The sequence below is a fragment of the Capra hircus genome, chromosome 2 (assembly GCF_001704415.2).
Source record: "Capra hircus breed San Clemente chromosome 2, ASM170441v1, whole genome shotgun sequence".
NCBI lineage: Eukaryota > Metazoa > Chordata > Mammalia > Artiodactyla > Bovidae > Capra > Capra hircus.
The window spans coordinates 38096096-38114397 of record NC_030809.1 but is presented as its reverse complement, the minus strand read 5'-3'; the positions used below and the strand labels follow the sequence as shown (position 1 = coordinate 38114397).

The following is an 18302-nucleotide window of genomic DNA, read 5'->3' as shown; positions in this document are numbered from 1 at the left end:
AGTGAGATGGAGAAATAGAAAAAGATCCATTCTGAAACCACATTCAGTTATTCATTTGGGACAATTTACTTAAATCAGGAGCTTTGCGTCTTCATCCAGATGCTCGGAGTGACGGTACACGAGCTCTAGTCCAGCCAGAAGTTAAAAGACCAAGAACTAGTTCCAGCCCTGCCATTTTCTTTCTGAAATAATTTTTTCCTCAAAGCCACAGCTTATGCAACAGCAACACACCAGAATTGCCAGCCCTGTCTTGCCCACTAAGTTGAATCAAAGGGGTGACCGAAAAGTCCTGGGAAGACTCGAAAGTGTTCCTGAAATGCAGGCAACACTGTGCATGCCGGCAGTAGGTCCTCACATCCCCGAGTTGGAGACAGCAGGGCCCTAGGGCTGGACTGCCCTCCACGCTGACATGGGGGTTGGCGTGGGGCTAAACCTGCCTCTGTGTCTTCATGTCTCACAGCTGGAAAGGAACTCTTTGGCCTTGACACTCTTCAGAAAAGCTTGTGGATCCAGCTCCTGGAGGAGATGTTCCTGGGCATGCCTAGTGAGTTCCCCTGGGGAGATGAAATCATGCTTTTCCTCAACGTTTTTAATGGGGCTCTGATCCTGCACCCAGAAGACAGTGCCCTGCTCAGGCAGTACGCAGCCACCGTCATCAACAGTGCTGTGCACTTCAATCACCTCTTCTCCCTCAGTGGCTACCAGTGGATTCTGCCCACCATGCTGCAGGTACATAGGCCTCCTCCCCTGCCCATCTACAAGGTCAACAAGATCTCTGCTGAGACTTTAGCTGATTGAATTATCTGTTTTCGTGACCTCAGAAGGCACCAAATGAAACCCCCACAAAGATTTACCAAAGGTCACAGTATTCCATTCTATCCCGAGATTTCCCAGATCTGAGCCACGGTTCCCTGTTTCTTCTGGGCCAGTGGTTCTCAAAGTGTAATCTCTGGACCAGCAGCATCAGCATCATTTGGGAATTTATTCAAAATGCACATTCTTGGGCCCCATCCTAGACCTACTTCTTCAGAAACTCTGGAGTCACAGCCCAGGAATCTGTGTTTTTACAAAACCTCTGGCTGGTTCTGATGCCCTCAGAAGTTTGAGAACCATTATTCAAATGTGAGGCAAGTGTTCAATTGCTGTTTCTCCCAAGAGGTTTTTCAACCTCTCTCTGAAAAGAGATTTTCAAAATTGCCATTAAATTTGGTATAATGAGGTGGTTGGAGAAGATGAATGTAGCAGGAACAGTTTTAACTTAATCATGTTTTCACTTAATTAATGTGTATGTGGCCACATTGAGGAGTACTGAATAAAGTTCAGAAAGGGCCTGGGGGCTCATCCTAGTTCTCTATTTTTATGGAAATTTTAATAAATCATGGAAGAAGTAATATATGCTTATGTAAAGTGGAGTTTGCTCAATCTACAGGGGCAAGAAATTGACTTTTAATATCATCAGGGCTCTCTGTCCTTTTTTTAAATAGTTAGAATTTTATCTATTATCTATTATTATAGCTTATTAAATAATTATCAAAAATAATAAATGTTCATTATAAAATTCAAAAGAAGAAAATTTAGATAAGAAAATGAAGATCATCTATAATCTTCCTTCCTAGATAATCATTGTTTGCACATCTTGAAAATCCTGGTGCTCTCTCTCCTACTTTTTTTAAAATAGAAGTTGGATCATACCATATGTTCAAGTTTTTGCCTACCTTTTTTTTAATGTGACACTAAGAATGTTGTGGGCATTTTCCCTGTAGCTACATTTAGCACTATATAGCATCTTTTAACGGAGAAGGCAATGGCAACCCACTCCAGTACTCTTGCCTGGAAAATCCCATGGGTGGAGGAGCCTGGTATGCTGAAGTCCATGGGGTCGCTCAGAGTGGGACACGACTGAGTGACTTCATTTTCACTTCTCATTTTCATGCATTGGAGAAGGAAATGGCAACCCACTCCAGTATTCTTGCCTGGAGAATCCCAGGGACAGGGGAGGCTGGTGGGCTTCCATCTATGGGGTTGCACAGAGTCAGATACCACTGAAGCGACTTAGCAGCAGCAGCAGCAGCAACAGCAGCATCTTTTAAAAAATAGTTGCATAGTACTCTATTGTATGCATATAAATAATTCACGTAATCCCAATTTATGAATAATTTAGGTTGTTTCAAATTTTCTACTATTTTAATGCCTTAATGCCTTGCAGCAGGCATTCCTGTATATATATCTTTGTATATTTGTTTAATTGTTTTCTTATGACAAATTACTAGTCATAAACTTCCTGGGGAAATAGTATATTTTATTTTTTGCATTTTTAATTATATTTCTAGATTTCTTTGAAAAAGGTATATACCACTTTATACTCCCCTCTATCAGTTTATGAAATTAGTCATTTCCCTCCATGCTTCCCATGGCTATGAGCTTGTGAAGCAAACACAACTCTAGGAAGCTGTTAAGGCCTTTTCTGAACATGTGGTATTTTCCCACAGGTGTACTCTGACTATGAAAGCAATCCTCAGTTGCGTCAAGCCATTGAATTTGCCTGCCACCAGTTCTACATTCTACACCGTAAGCCCTTCGTGCTCCAGCTGTTTGCAAGTGTGGCTCCTCTCCTGGAGTTTCCTGTGAGTAAACTCCGTGTAAATAAATAAGGACCAACCCAATGAGAAAAACCAAGTTTGTTGATTCAGAACTCACTATAGCGGTGGATTCCTGGGCCCTTTATTACAGGTTGTGGGTCAGAGTTCTGTTTTTATGTATGGCCTGGTCATTGCCCATTTCTGTTATCAGGCTCTCAGCTCTCTTCTTCAACCTATGGAATGCAAATACCCTAAATAATTTCTCTTTCAATAAGAAATTTGTCTTTCTTCAGCATTTCTCTTCAAGCCTCATTTCAGCCCCTAGGATGTAAATAGACCAATTCTCTAGTTTTTTTAATTAATAAAAGAATGGAAAATAGAAAATGATAAAAGGAAAAGATTCTCAAACTTATGGTTTCCTGGGGGGAAGGGATGGTTATGGAGTTTAGGATGGATGTGTACACATTGCTATATTAAAAATGGATAACCAACAAGATCCTACTGTATAGCACAAGGAACTCTGCTCAACGTTCTGAGGCAGCCTGGATGGGAGGGAAGCTTGGGAGGAGAATGGATATGTGAATACATATGGGTGAGTCCCTTGTGCTATCCACCTAAAACTATCACAGCATTGCTAATCAGCTATACTCCAATAAAAAAGTTTTTTAAAAAAGGAAGAGTTCCTGATTCTCATTTCTATCACTGCTCAACACTTACCCTGTTTTATTTTTGTTTTTATGCAGAGTATTTATACTGTATCACATATAATACATGTATTTGTTTCACTAATATGTATCTCTGCCACACCCCACAGTAGAATTTGAGCTCCATTAAAGTGAGATCTTGATCTGATTTTTGTTTGCCTTTGCCTGATTTTAGTTGTTGTTTTGTTTGTATGGTGTTTTGCTTTTGTTCTGTTTTGCTATAACCTCAGTGCACAGAATGATGCCTGACATACAGTAGGAATTTAATGAGGATTTGTTGTTTTTTAATGAATGAATTAAAGCCATTTTACAGAGATGGCAAGTATCTACTCTGGAGATATTTCAATAGATTGTCAAATAAGAACCACGAAATTCCCAGGGTTTTCAAAATAAGCTTCTGTTTCTCAAACATCATTATGGAAATTTGGGGGAACATGCTGAGTCCTACTATCAAAGACCAGAGGAAACACTGGCATAAACTGTTCTGGCAGTTCACATTTCTGTATTTTCAAGAGTTTCCATAAAGATCTCTTTTGTACTGGATTAGCTTTTCCTTTTGATGCTCTTAAACTGTGGTGTTGGAGAAGATTCTTGAGAGTTCCTTGGATTGCAAGGAGATCCAACCAGTCCATCCTAAAGGAAATCAACCCTGAATATTCTCTGGAAGGACTGATGCTGAAGCTGAGAGTCCAATACTTTGGCCACCTAATTCAAAGAACTGACTCATTTGAAAAGACTCTGATGCTGGGAAAGATTGAAGGCAAGAGGAGAAGGGGATGACAGAGAATGAGATGGTTGGATGGCATCACCAGCACAATGGACATGAATTTGAGTAAACTCCAGGAGTTGGTGAAGGACAGGGAGGCCTGGCGTGCTGCAGTCTATGGGGTCACAAAGAGTCAGACATGACTGAGTGACTGAGCAAAAAGCATTTAATAAATCCTTTAAAATTAGGCATTCCATTCCAAAATCATACAGTAGCGTGGTTGGATGCAGAATTATGTAAACTGAATACCACCTAGATAATTGTTAACAGTGGCAGTGTTTTGAAACTTGAATTCCTGATCAAACCATATTAATACAGAGGTAGGAATTAATAAACTAAAATAGCTATTCTTTAAATTGAAGTATAGCTGATTTACATGTGTTAATTTCTGCTGTATAGCAGAGTGATTCAGTTTTACATAAATATGCATTCTTTTTATACTCTTTTCCATTATGGTTTATCACAGGATATTGCTTATCAGTGGACAGTTAAGTTGTTTCCTTGTTTTGGCCACTGTGAATAGTGATGCTATGAACATATGGGTGCATGTGTCTTTTTGAATTAGAATTTTCTCTGGATATATGCCCAGGACTGAGTTTGCTGAGTCATGTAGTAGTCCTGTTTTTAGTTTTCTAATGGTATGGACCTAACAGAAGCAGAAAATATTAAGAAGAGGTGGCAAGAATACATGGAAGAACTGTACAAGAAAGATCTTCGTGACCAAGATAATCATGATGGCGTGATCACTCACGTAAAGCCAGACATCCTGGAATGTGAAGTCAAGTGGGCCTTAGAAAGCATCACTACGAACAAAGCTAGTAGAGGTGATGGAATTCCACTTGAGTTATCTCAAATTCTGAAAGATGATGCTGTGAAAGTGCTGTACTCAATAGGCCAGCAAATTTGGAAAACTCAGCAGTGGCCACAGGACTGGAAAAGGTCAGTGTTCATTCCAATTCCAAAGAAAGGCAATGCCAAAGAATGCTCAAACTACAGCACAATTGCACTCATCTCACACGATAGTAAAGTAATGCTCAAAATTCTCCAAGCCAGGCTTCAGCAATATGTGAACCGTGAACTTCCTGATGTTCAAGCTGGTTTTAGAAAAGACAAAGGAACCAGAGATCAAATTGCCAACACTGGCTGGATCATGGAAAAAGCAAGAGAGTTCCAGAAAAACACCTATTTCTGCTTTATTGACTATGCCAAAGCCTTTGACTGTGTGGATCACAATCAACTGTGGAAAATTCTGAAAGAGATGGAAATCCCAGACCACCTGACCTGCCTCTTGAGAAACCTGAATGCAGGTCAGGAAGCAACAGTTAGAACTGGACATGGAACAACAGACTGGTTCCAAATAGGAAAAGAAGTACGTCAAGGCTGTATATTGTCACCCTGCTTATTTAACGTATATGCAGAGTACATCTTGAGAAATGCTGGTCTGGAAGAAGCACAAGCTGGAATCAAGATTGCTGGGAGAAATATCAATAACCTCAGATATGCAGATGACACCACCCTTATGGCAGAAAGTAAAGAGGAACTAAAGAGCCTCTTGATGAAAGTGAAAGTGGAGAGTGAAAAGGTTGACTTAAAGCTCAACATTAAGAAAACGAAGATCATGGCATCTGGTCCCATCACTTCATGGGAAATAGATGGGGAAACAGTGGAAACAGTGTCAGACTTTATTTTTTTGGACTCCAAAATCACTGCAGATGGTGATTGCAGCCATGAAATTAAAAGACGCTTACTCCTTGGAAGGAAAGTTATGACCAACCTAGATAGCATAGTCAAAAGCAGAGACATTACTTTGCCAACAAAGGTCCGTCTAGTCAAGGCTGTGGTTTTTCCAGTGGTCATGTATGGATGTGAGAGTTGGACTGTGAAGAAAGCTGAGCACCGAAGAATTGATGCTTTTGAACTGTGGTGCTGGAGAAGACTCTTGAGAGTCCCTTGGACTGCAAGGAGATCCAACCAGTCCATTTGGAAGGAGATCGGTCCTGGGATTTCTTTGGAAGGAATGATGCTGAAGCTGAAATTCCAGTACTTTGGGCACCTCATGCGAAGAGTTGACTCATTGGAAAAGACTCTGATGCTGGGAGGGATTGGGGGCAGGAGGAGAAGGGGACGACCGAGGATGAGATGGCTGGATGGCATCACTGACTCGATGGACATGAGTTTGAGTGAACTCCGGGAGTTGGTGATGGACAGGGAGGCCTGGCGTGCTGCGATTCATGGGGTCGCAAAGAGTGGGACACGACTGAGCGACTGAACTGAACTGAGGAATTTCCGTATTGTCTTCCATAGTGGCTGCACCAGCTTACATTCCCACTGATAACGTAAAAGGGTTCCCTTTTCTCCACACCCTCTCCAGCATTTGTTATTTGTAGACTTTTCAGTGATGGCCCATGACTTTTCTTTACACAGGATGCTGCCAATACTGGATCCAGCAAAGGTGTGTCAGCTCAGTGCCTGTTTGACTTGCTGCAGTCCCTGGAGGGAGAGACCACTGACATCCTGGACATCTTAGAGCTGGTCAAAGCTGAGAAGCCTCTTAAGTCTTTGGGTAAAAGGAAAATTTGCCTTGACATTCTTTTTCTCTTTGTAGTATTTTTAGTGACTTTATACTGAATATTTTGAACTAAATGGAAATAGCAACATAAGTGGGGCTTAGTATAAGTTAAATGAATATATTTTCCTATCCCCTGTTTCTTATATTTCTTATAATTCCTAAAGTGTTAAGGATTCTCTACCAGGAAAACTGGGAGAAATACCAACAACCTCAGATATGCAGATGGCATATGGCAGAAAATTAAGAACTAAAGAACCTCTTGATGAAGTTGAAAGAGAATAGTGCAAAAGCTGGCTTGAAACTCAGCATTAAGAAAACCTAAGAACATGGCATCCAGTCCCATCACTTCATGGCAAATAGAAGGGGAAAAAGTGAAAACATTAACACATTTTATCTTCTTGGGCTCCAGAATCACTGCAGATGGTGACTGCAGCCATGAAATTAAAAGACGCATGCTCCTTGGAAGGAAAGCTATGACAAACCTAGACAATGTATTAAAAAGCACAGACATTACTTTGCCAACAAAGGTCCGTATAGTCAAAGCTATAATTTTTCCAGTAGTCATGTATGAATGTGAGAGTTGGACCATAAAGAAGGCTGAGCACCAAAGAATTGATGCTTTTGGACTGTGGTGTTGGAGAAGACTCTTGAGAGCCCCTTGGACTACAAGGAGATCCAAACCAGTCCATTCTAAAGGAAATCAGTCTTGAATATTCATTGGAAGGACTGATGCTGAAGCTGAAACTCCAATACTTTGGCCACCTGATGCGAAGAACTGACTGATTTGAAAAGACCCTGATGCTGGGAAATACTGAGGGCAGGAGAAGGGGGATGACAGAGGATGAAATGGTTGAATGACATCACCAACTCAATGGACATGAGTTTGAGCAAACTCGCGGAGTTGGTGATGGACAGGGAAGACTGCTGTTCTATTAGATGAGAGTTTTTTAACTACAAAAATAACACTTTTATTTGTCATATGATTATTCAAAAATAGAATAAAATTTTTAGTCCCTTAAGATGAGGAAATTGAGTGTTCACAGTTTAGGAATAAAGTCTAATAAAGAAATAACTACAAAATATCACTAGAAAGAAAATGTTAGGAGTGATAAGCTCCTTTTTATCCCTGACAGAATCCACTCTGATTGTGTGCCTTGACCTTCTGTCCCTTTAGACTTCTGCTATGGAAACGAAGACCTGACTTTCTCTATAAGTGAAGCCATTAAGCTCTGTGTTACAGTGGTAGCATATGCTCCTGAATCATTCAGAAGGTAACTGCACGCTTTAATCTGTGCCTTGTAATAAGTGAATATGGCAAGGGAAATAAAGCTGAGTGAATACAAAAGTTATGTTTGTTAATATTAGCCTGCAACATTCTGACAAGTCCATTTGCAAAACTAAATGTAGGAAACTTGTCATAGCAGAGGTTATGAAAAATACAGTAAATCTTCATCAATTTGAAATTCCCTAATTTAGGATTTATGCAGCAGCTAAGATGTTTAGGAAATATCCTCACGTGTAATTGAAATTTGATTTGCCATTAATTTCTCAATAGACATTTAATCTATTTAAGAAAACTCCTAAGGCAATGGCACCCCACTCCAGTCTCTTGCCTGGAAAATCCCATGGACAGAGGAGCCTGGAAGGCTGCAGTCCATGAGGTCGCTGAGGGTCGGACACGACTGAGCGACTTCACTTTCACTTTTCACTTTCCTGCATTGGAGAAGGAAATGGCAACCCACTCCAGTGTTCTTGCCTGGAGAATCCCAGGGACGGGGGAGCCTGGTGGGCTGCCGTCTATGGGGTCGCACAGAGTCGGACACGACTGAAGTGACTTAGCAGCAGTAGCAGCCTTTCAGGGAAAAATAAGAACTTCTGTCACACAAAGAGCAGGAAGACAAGTCATGCCTATCATTTTCCAAGAGCAGGGAGCCCAGAGGCCTCACATGGAGAGTGTTATTCCGATTCTAGGATGTTGCCTCTGATTTTGTATATATATATATATTTGTGTGTATAAATGATATGTGAAGTGAAAATCAGTCTCATATCTCTATTAAAATAGGTCTTCTAAAGGCAGAGATAATAATTCAAATGAATCATGGATAGTTCCCTTTTTTTTTAAGATTTAAAATGTTTTATTTATTATTATTATTATTTTTAAATTTCAAAATCTTTAATTCTTACATGCGCTCCCAAACATGAACCCCCCTCCCACCTCCCTCCCCACAACATCTCCCCGGGTCATCCCCATGCACCAGCTCCAAGCATGCTGTATCCTGTATCAGACATAGACCGGCGATTCAACTCCCACATGACAGCATACATGCTAGAATGTCATTCCCCCAAATCATCCCACCCTCTCCCTCTCCCCCCGAGTCCAAAAGTCCATTATACACATCTGTGTCTCTTTCCCTGTCTTGCATACAGGGTCGTCATTGCCATCTTCCTAAATTCCATATATATGTGTTAGTATACTGTATTGGTGTTTTTCTTTCTGGCTTACTTCACTCTGTATAATCGGCTCCAGTTTCATCCATCTCATCAGAACTGATTCAAATGAATTCTTTTTAACGGCTGAGTAATACTCCATTGTGTATATGTACCACAGCTTTCTTATCCATTCATCTGCTGATGGACATCTAGGTTGCTTCCATGTCCTAGCTATTGTAAACATGCTGCAATGAACATACATGCTTAACATACATGCTTAATATACATGCTTAAAAATAATTAAGTTGCCTTTTTCAAAATGTTCCATTAGTCTGACTTAACCAACTCTTTGACCTTTCCTCCTCCTCCTCCTCCTCCTCAATTATGTAACATTAGGAAACCTCTTCTTTTTAATTTCTCAATGAGATAGTCAATAATTTTTATTTGATATGTAGAATTTTTCCGAGTTTGATAAATTACTCTTTAGCTTGTATAGAGTGGTGTACTGGTGAACATTTCATGACTAGATCTCTGTATCTTTGCCAGTTTACCAATATGTAGTAATTGCTAAATACAAAATACCAGAATGACATCACTGAACATGGTATTGGAAAGAAACGCATACAGTAGGCTTTCCTTTCTTTTTTTTTTTTTTTTTTTTTTTTTGTTTGGCTCTACCCTGTGGCATATGGGATCTTAGTTCCCTGACCAGGGATCAAACCCTTGCCCTTTGGTAGTGCTGGACTGCCAGGGAAGTCCCAGTAGGCTTTCTTGACTGGTTATTGTTATTTAGCCTTTCCAACACGTCACTGGCTACATGTATTTCAAATGAAATCTTTTACTCTGTGACTTATAATTTTACTTCCCTAAGTTTGTCTTTTGATTAACAGAGCCCTTCATTTTAATGTAGTCTGATGTATCACCTTTTTCCTATTTTTTAGTTCTTCTGTGTCCTCTTATGAAATCTTGGCTAACCCAAGGTTACAAATGTGTCCTCTTACAGGCCAGGCGCTTTATTGTCTTTACATTTACATTTAGGTTAACAAGTCACCCGGAATTAATTTTGGTATGGTGTAAAGTAAGGGTCAAAGTTTATTTTTTCTGTAGAGATATATAATAGGCAACAGACCTAGCACCATTTATAGAAAAGACTATTCCCCATCATATTGCAGTGCCATTTTTGTTAAACATCAAATATCTGCAGATTTGTTTTGTAGTCCTTATTCTATTTCATATATCTATTGTCTATCCTTGAACCAATATTATGCTGATCTTACTTATGATAAGTTTAATCATAAGCCTGACATCTATATGTCTTTTTTTAGTTGTGAAATTTCCATCTTTAACTATAGGAATGCTATTTGCCTTGAAGTCTGTTTTGTCTAACATAGTTACATCAGCATTCTTTTGGTGTTTGCTCTTATTGTAATCTTCAACATTTCTGTATACTTATATTTAACATGTCTCTTAATAGCAAAATACAGCTGAACTTCTTAATGATTCATTCTAGTAAGCAGGCATTTTTCAGACCTGCATCACAATGACTATTTCAGACATGATTCTTGCTGTAAAAATGCTTAAGCTTTAGGAAGCCTGCCTCCTAAAGAAGAGTTTAATCTTGTCTCGAATTTGTTCCAGCTAGAAAATCACTCTTGGCAAATTGATGAATGAAAGTTTTGTTGATGATTTTGTGAGGTTCATTTCTCTATGTCGACAGAATAACTCCACCTATTACCATTCTATCAGGTCGGCCAAAAAGGAAGAGTTTATAGACAAGCCCAGACGAACTTTTTGACCAACTCAATATTATGCTGTCAACCAATTGTATATACGTTAGCTCTTAAATCTCTTGGACTGTAGCCCATCAGGCTCCTCTGTCTATGGAACTGTCCAGGCAAAATACAGGAGTGGGTTGCCATTTCCTACTCCAGGGGATCTTCCCAACCCAGGGATTGAACCTGTGTCTCTTATGTCTCCTGCATTGGCAGGCGGATTCTTTACCACTAGCGCCACCTGGGAAACCCATTGGGTGCTTAATTAATTCATTAATTAGTGTTAGTCAATATTTCCAGCAGCTTTAATTACTCTTGACATGGATGGAGTGGGAAGGGGACTCAGATTTTTTTCATCTCTCTAGAGGCTTCTCATTTCTCCATGCTCCAAAATATTAAATAGGATGTAAAATGTGATTTGGTTTTCTTTCTGTTGATTGAAGTCTTCAGATGCTGATGGTCTTGGAAGCTTTAGTGCCATGTTACCTACAAAAGCTGAAGAGGCAGACATCACAGGTGGAGACGGTACCTGCTGCCCGAGAGGAGATTGCTGCCATGGCTGCTCTTGCAACCTCCCTGCAGGCCCTTTTGTACAGCGTGGAGGTCCTCACCAGGTAATCCCATCGGCAGAAATGTCCACAGCCATAAACAACATGTATCCACCACAAAGAGGAAAAAAAAAAAAAAGTGACGGCTAAAATCTCTAAAACCCAGTTTTTACCCAAACTTGGGAGTTTCCCAGGTGCCTCAGTGGTAAAGAATCTGCCTGACAAACAGGAGACTTGGGTTTGATCCCTGGGTTGGGAAGATCCCCTGGAGGAGGAAATGGCAACCCACTCCAGTATTGTTGCCTGGGAAATTCTTTGAAAAGAGGAGCCTGGTGGGATACAGTCCACAGGGTCACAAAGAGTCAGACAACTTAGCGACTGAACGTGTACCCAAACTCAGCCCTTTATGGCTAAAACTGCAAACATTCCCTGAGTTGTTTGGATAAATAGTGCTAAGTACTCTGAATAATAATAATAATGATAATAATAATTAGTAGTAGTATTGTTACTGCTAAACACACACTTGCACATAGTTTGCTGAGCTTCTCTGGCAGTTTTAACCCAGTAGTAAACAAATCTTTCATAAAAGAGCTAATTTAGTGAACGTGAAAATGTGATCACATTTTTATTAGCTCTTATTTTATGAAACATGAAATGTCACCAATTTCAACTAAGTGCTTATATTGTTTTCCTATTTTTAAAGAGTTGGGGTTTTCTCCCTATAATGTCAGAACCTACATAACAGACATAAACTACAAAATTTTATTCTAATGCTTCAATTGGTAGATTCTCCATTGGACAAGACTCATTATTGCTGAGAGAGGGGACTGAGGGATTTGGGAATGGAAAGGTCAGTTGACACCAGGGTTCATCCTAAGCAGAGTTCCAAGAATTTAGTCCTGTCGTAAGATTCTTGGGTGCAGAAACAGAAGAACTGGGTGACCCTGGGCCCAGGGAAGGGCTGGGCTGCTAAGGCCTGGGTGGAGTTTGGGGTAGTAGGGGAGGAGGGATGTCTGTGTACAAAAGATAAGGTGAGTGGAAATGGTAGATGCAGAAAACTACGTAGTGACTGGCTTCCCTTTTCCATTTTCATCTACAATTAGCTGGAAGGAGATGTTCCTCCCCAGGGGTGGAGGTGGGGAAGCCTTCTTTCTGCATTGGTGTCTTTGTTCCTCCATCCCATTTGACCATATCATTAGCCTAAAATTCTGAGATTTACTCCCATCAAAGGTACCAACTTCTTCAGCCCCATCTTGTTCAATCAGTGGGGGGACTCGCTGAAATCTCTGTCACTTCCAACAGCAAGTGAGAAGGGGTGTGAGGTTGCCATTCATTAAGTTCAATCCGTATTTAGTTCCCAATCTTGCCCTACATTGCCAGCCTAGAGAAGAAGAAAACAGCCCAAAGTCTTGGGTAGATTATCTGTTGAAATGCCCACATGCATCTAAACTGAGGAAATGGGAAGCTATGAAACAGGGACCCATGACAAATTGCCTCATCCCATGAGAAACAGTCCCCAGTGCTTTGATGATGGTTTTCTGAAAGTCCAAGGAGAAAGAACATCCCAAGGAAAAATACATGACTTACACTCTTCTTTCTGCACCTACCTTGGTATGTCATGAGTGCCTTCCTGAGACTAGAGGAAAGAGCAGTCAATTTCCCCAAGTGCCACTTGATTCTTGTTCTTCGTAATACCCAATGATGCTTTCTATTCCTTTTTATAAGGATAAGTCAATTAACTTATCCAAAATTGACTTAACCAAAATTCCACAAAGAATTATGGATGGAGCTCTGATATTTAAAATCCCATGGTCTTAAATATTCCAGTATACTTAATATTCTTTTGATGAAGTGGAAGACTAGCCTCACTGGTTGGTTATAATTATTCACAACTAAACTGGCCTCATTGTTTTTACAGAAAGCAAATAGTTAATAAGAAGGATACCATTTCACTTTCACAGTCTTAATTTATGTAGCTCATGAAAAAACAACAACAGTTCTATAGATAGTAACACATAAACAAGTGTATTACAAGTGTATCAGTGTTAGTTTTCCATTGTTGCATAACATGTTACCACGAACTCAGAGGCTTAAGACAGATAATATCACATGGCATGGTTCTGTAGGTCAGAAACCTGGGGCAGACTCAGCTGATTATTCTGCTGAGGGTCTCCCAAGGCCAAAATCAAGATGTCAGTTAGTCTGACCTCTTATTGGAAGGTTCTGGGGGAAAATCCATTTCTAAGCTCATTAAGGTTTTTGGCAGAATCCTGCAGGCAGCTTTGGGTTGGAGGTCCCTTTTCCTTTATGACCTCAGCCAGGGGCCACTCTCTGCTTATAAGACACTGATTTCCCTTCTCACCCAGAACCTCCAATCCTCCAGCCGACAATGGTGCCCTTGAGTCCTTCTTAGGCTTCAAATCTCTCTGCCGCTAGCAAGAGAAAACTTTCTGCCTTTTAAGTACTGGCATGTGACTCAGTGTAACAAATCTGCCTGCCATGCTGGAGACACAGGAAACGCAGGTTCAGTTCCTGGATTAGAAGATCCCTTGGAGGAGAACATGGCGACCCACATCAGTATTTTTGCCTGGAGGATCCCATGGACAGAGGAGCCTGGCGGGCTACAGTCCATGGGGTTGTAAAGAGTTGGACATGACTAAGCACGCACGGTAAGATTAGGTCTACGCAGATCATCCCCCTCTTGCCATATAATGTACCGGAACCATGAGAGTAACACCAGGCAGGAGGAAGGTCTTGGGGCCAGCTTTAAATTCTGCCCACTATAGCAAAGGCACAGAAAGAGACAGTTTGGTGTTATCATTAACGGTCCAGTCACCAACCACAACCAGCATATAGAAACTGAGCATAATAAAAGCAAACCTTAAAGAGTTTATATAAGCAATTGCTTTAAAAAGCCTTATCTTCCCTTCCATGTCACAAATGACACAAAGGCAGTTAACCTAAAACTCAGAGAAGATATAAAATAAGAGATGATTCTTTTCTATTTCTTAGCATCAAAATTACTGACTTAAATAGATATTCATTTACTCATGTCCCTGGGTAGTCTTAGGTGTAATTTTCACTGGAAAGGTTCACCTTCTCTGATAGTTTTGCAGAAAAATCGAGTGGTTGATTATGGAGTGGGTGGCCTAAATGATATGTGCATTCTTTTTTTTTTTTTTCTTACTGTCTAGAATGGCTAGCTTCCTGGTACCTGTAGATTTGAAAAATGAATTCTTAACTTTCACTTCATCAAAACAGACTTATAAGTCTGATTTCATAAATGTCTGGTTTGGAGTCCTAGTTCCTTACTCAGGACCAAGAAACAAAAGACCTTAAATCTCATTGACAGACCCTTGGGAATCGGTATTCCCTTTTAAGTGCCTCCCAGAACAAAGAGAGCACCGGAGTGTGACAGCAAAGCCCAAAGTCTTTATAAGACTCTAAAACTGACTTAAAACGTGCATGAGCTGCAATAACCTGAGGATTTCATAAGTGTCTCCACTTGTGTTGTTTTGTTACTGTCATTGTTGCAGGCCCATGACGGCCCCCCAGATGAGCAGGTGTGACCAAGGTCATAAAGGGGCCACCACAGCCAACCACACCATGTCCTCTGGGGTGAATACCAGGTAATCCCCCGGCCCCATGCTCCTGTGGTCTCTCAATTTCATACAACCTGAATCTCAGCCATTGCGAATGAAACGAATCCTGAAACTAGTCAATACTGAGGGTGACATTCTTCAAAGAAAAGAACAGAAGGTGAGAGTTTAGAGTTACAAGAAAATACTGAGGCCATTTTTTAAAAGTGTCACCTTCATAAATGAAGAGAAATAAGACATCTTTTAAAAATGGCGTTCCTGTGTCTGTGTGAACATGCAAGATGTTCTCTGCCTCCTGGGTGGTCTTTGAACTATTCCACTGTTGTTTCATTTGCCTTTTTGTTGGACACAGATGAAACAATAATAACCAAGAGGTGGTTTCTCATTCCAGGGCAGTTGTGCAGAGTCAACTTTCTTTCATGTGGACAGATTTTCAGCAGACCTTTCATCCAAACTTTGACTTAGGTCACTACATGATGGTTTCATGGTTCTTGACTTAATCATCTTCCTTGTTTTAGTGTAACTCAAGATACTGGCTGGACTAGTTAATACTTTACCTGCTTCATTCTGCGTAGGTTAACCTCTAAATACCCTGAGGCAGAAACAAATGTTCAATTAGCTTCTTCCTTCAAGGAAGAATTTAACACAGGGCAAATCTAAAATCAGCTTGAGAGAAAGTTCTCTTTTCCCAGTGTGGACGAGTTAGCAAAATAATCATAAGGAAAAAAGAAATAATTTTCTAGTCTCTCTGAAGCACATTTTAAAGTGTGTATCATTATTTACGTAAATTCCCTGCTCATCATATATTTATGCTAAAAATGAAATAGATTTCAAACTAGTGTTGACTCAGGTCTCAGCGTCTCACATTAACTAAAAACGATTCTTTGGGTTTTGAGTAATGAGTTTAAGTGATTCTTCGGGGTTTCTCTCCCTGGAGAAAGCCGTGGAACCCACCCCAGTATCCTTGCCTGGAGAATCCCCATGGACAGAGGAGCCTGGCAGGCTACAGTCCATGGGGTTGCAGAGAGTCAGACATGACTGAGCAACTAAGCACAGGGGTTTCTCTAAGCATACTGAGCTATGTTCAACTAGGCTCGATGCAAGGTACACAGAGAAAGAGGGCTTCTAAAGTCCTATTGCCAATCACTCATAAAAGGAGAAGTCTCTAGAACCGAAAGGAAGTCAGCCATGATTTTCCCTCTGGTCCCCCTAAGATATAGCACATGATGTTAAAATTGCAAGTAGATTCACCTTACCTTTAAAGTTTAAAAATTTCCCTCATGAGACCGCATTCCGTGAGTTTGGGTATGTTTTTACAATATTTGTCTTTCTACAAATTATCTGGCAATGGAACAGCTTTCCTGGCAACTATTATTGTAGTATCTGTGATAGCTGAATGACAGATCAAGATTTTCTACTTTAGAATCAGTATATGTGTTATGGTGAGCTTACCAAAACGTGTAGCTTCAAGGGCTTCTCATGAGGAAAGGTCTTTAAGAGGACCCACCACAGGGCCCCTGTTCTCGCTCTGATAGTGACTCAGACTGTTTTTCTGACTCTCAGGTACCAGGAACAAGGCGCCAAACTGCACTTCATCAGGTACAGAAAGACAACCTAACTTTTTTTAAAAAAAGATAAGCACCTTTAATATTTTGGAAAGCATCTACCAACTGTTTATTTTTACACAAGCAGACACAATCACATAATTATATGTGACTGGATTGTCTTCTGCTCCACTCTTTTTGAAACCTGCCTTTTTTTATTCAACACTATGTCACACCCATCTTTCAAAGGCAGTATATGTAGAGCCTTACCTTCGTGTGTAATGGTTGGATGTGTCTGATTATAAATATACACTAATTTGTTACTCAACCTCTATTTGTGGGCTATTTAAGCTGTTTCCAATAGTTTACAATTATAAGCAACCATGTAATGGCTAGATCCCACTGGGCAATTTCTTATTATTTGACTGTCTTACCAAATGGCCTTTGGCTTCTCCAGGACATTGCCTTTGTTCACACTTCTTTCTTTTGAGAGGGAAGTTCTTTCTCATTTGCTTAATAGTTATTATGTCTTTAAAAAATCTTTTCCTACATGATAAAAGTAAAATTCACAACCCATTAAAGCATATCCTTCATCCTACATTGCCCAATTAAATCAAGGAAAGCCTCGCAACACTTGAGGGTAGTGAGTTTTAAACATTTTTAACCATGAGCCACATTAAGTAATACACTTTTAAAAATCATGAATTAAAATATACTTTGGAGGATAGAATCGCCTATATATTTTTTATTTTTTAATTTAATTTTTTATTTCACTTTTTACTCTTTAAAAATTTTATTTATTTTAATTGGAGAATATTAATTATTGTGTTGGTTTCTGCCATACATCAACATGAATCAGCCATAGGTATACATATGCCCCCTCCCTCTTGAGCCTACCTCCCACCTCTCACTCCATCCCAGCCCTCTAGGAAGACAGCTCTAATTTTGTACTAGTTAATAACTCTGTCTTCTTGTGATGATTTGCCTTGTAAGCTGGCTTATGGTTCCATCAGGTTTCATTTCATTCTCATGTGACATCCTAATTCCGCATAAATCCTCAGGAAGTGACTAACGTAAAGTCACTACAGTTTGGGGTGATAGTCCCTTCTAGAATGATGGACTTTCTTTCTTTTTCCAGTGAGTTTCTCCCTGGCCCTGCCCTGCTGGTTCATTACCTTGGATATAATATAAGGCAGGAGTCCCCAACCTCTGGGATCTAATGCCTGATGATCTGAGGGGAAGCTGATGTGATAATAATAGAAATAAAGTGCACAATAAAGGCAGTGTGCCCGAATCATACCCAAACCATTCCCTTCCCACCCTGACTGTGGAAAAATTGCCTTCCATGAAACCGGATCCTGGTGCCAAAAAGTTTGCGGACCACATCATGTTTTTCTTCTACATGATACCCTTCTTTCACAGCTGCCCACCACACACACCTTTCCAGACCCCCAGTTAATAATTTTTATTGCCGTAATTTTTAATAATAATTTTATAATTTCCCCAGGGAAAACCTGCACTTACTGGAGGAAGGGCAGGGCCTTCCCAGGGAGGAACTGGATGAACGGATCGCTCGGGAGGAGTTCAGGCGGCCTCGGGAGTCTCTGCTGAACATCTGCACAGAGTTCTACAAGCACTGCGGGCCCAGGCTGAAGATCTTGCAAAACCTGGCCGGCGAGCCACGGGTCACTGCCTTGGAGCTGCTGGATGTGAAGTCTCACATGAGGTACCATCCTCCCTTTCTCTCCCCTGAGTGTGCACACAGCCAGGGCAGGTGAGGGGTGGGGGGCA

At 40.5% G+C, this 18302-nt stretch overlaps 1 protein-coding gene and 1 long non-coding RNA gene across 4 annotated transcripts in view; one reads left to right on the top strand and one right to left on the bottom strand.

Annotated features, from left to right (window-relative positions):
- UNC80 (unc-80 homolog, NALCN activator) overlaps nucleotides 1-18302 on the top strand; it is a 215584-nt gene that overhangs the window by 158405 nt on the left and 38877 nt on the right. For both annotated transcript variants that reach the window (XM_005676458.3, XM_005676457.3), the window contains exons 43-50: nucleotides 461-729; nucleotides 2490-2624; nucleotides 6474-6612; nucleotides 7793-7889; nucleotides 11264-11434; nucleotides 14905-14997; nucleotides 16531-16566; nucleotides 18019-18237. In XM_005676458.3, coding sequence (XP_005676515.2) covers nucleotides 461-729; nucleotides 2490-2624; nucleotides 6474-6612; nucleotides 7793-7889; nucleotides 11264-11434; nucleotides 14905-14997; nucleotides 16531-16566; nucleotides 18019-18237 — 1159 coding nt within the window. The remainder of the gene's footprint in view (nucleotides 1-460; nucleotides 730-2489; nucleotides 2625-6473; nucleotides 6613-7792; nucleotides 7890-11263; nucleotides 11435-14904; nucleotides 14998-16530; nucleotides 16567-18018; nucleotides 18238-18302) is intronic.
- On the bottom strand, nucleotides 11106-18072 carry LOC108637761. 2 transcript variants are annotated; one of them, XR_001919261.1, is made up of 3 exons: nucleotides 18036-18072; nucleotides 16420-16585; nucleotides 11106-11315 (listed from the first exon to the last, which is right to left on the bottom strand). It is a non-coding gene; the product is annotated as an uncharacterized LOC108637761 (long non-coding RNA). The 2 variants fall into 2 exon arrangements; XR_001919262.1 differs by lacking the exon at nucleotides 18036-18072 and adding an exon at nucleotides 16946-17075.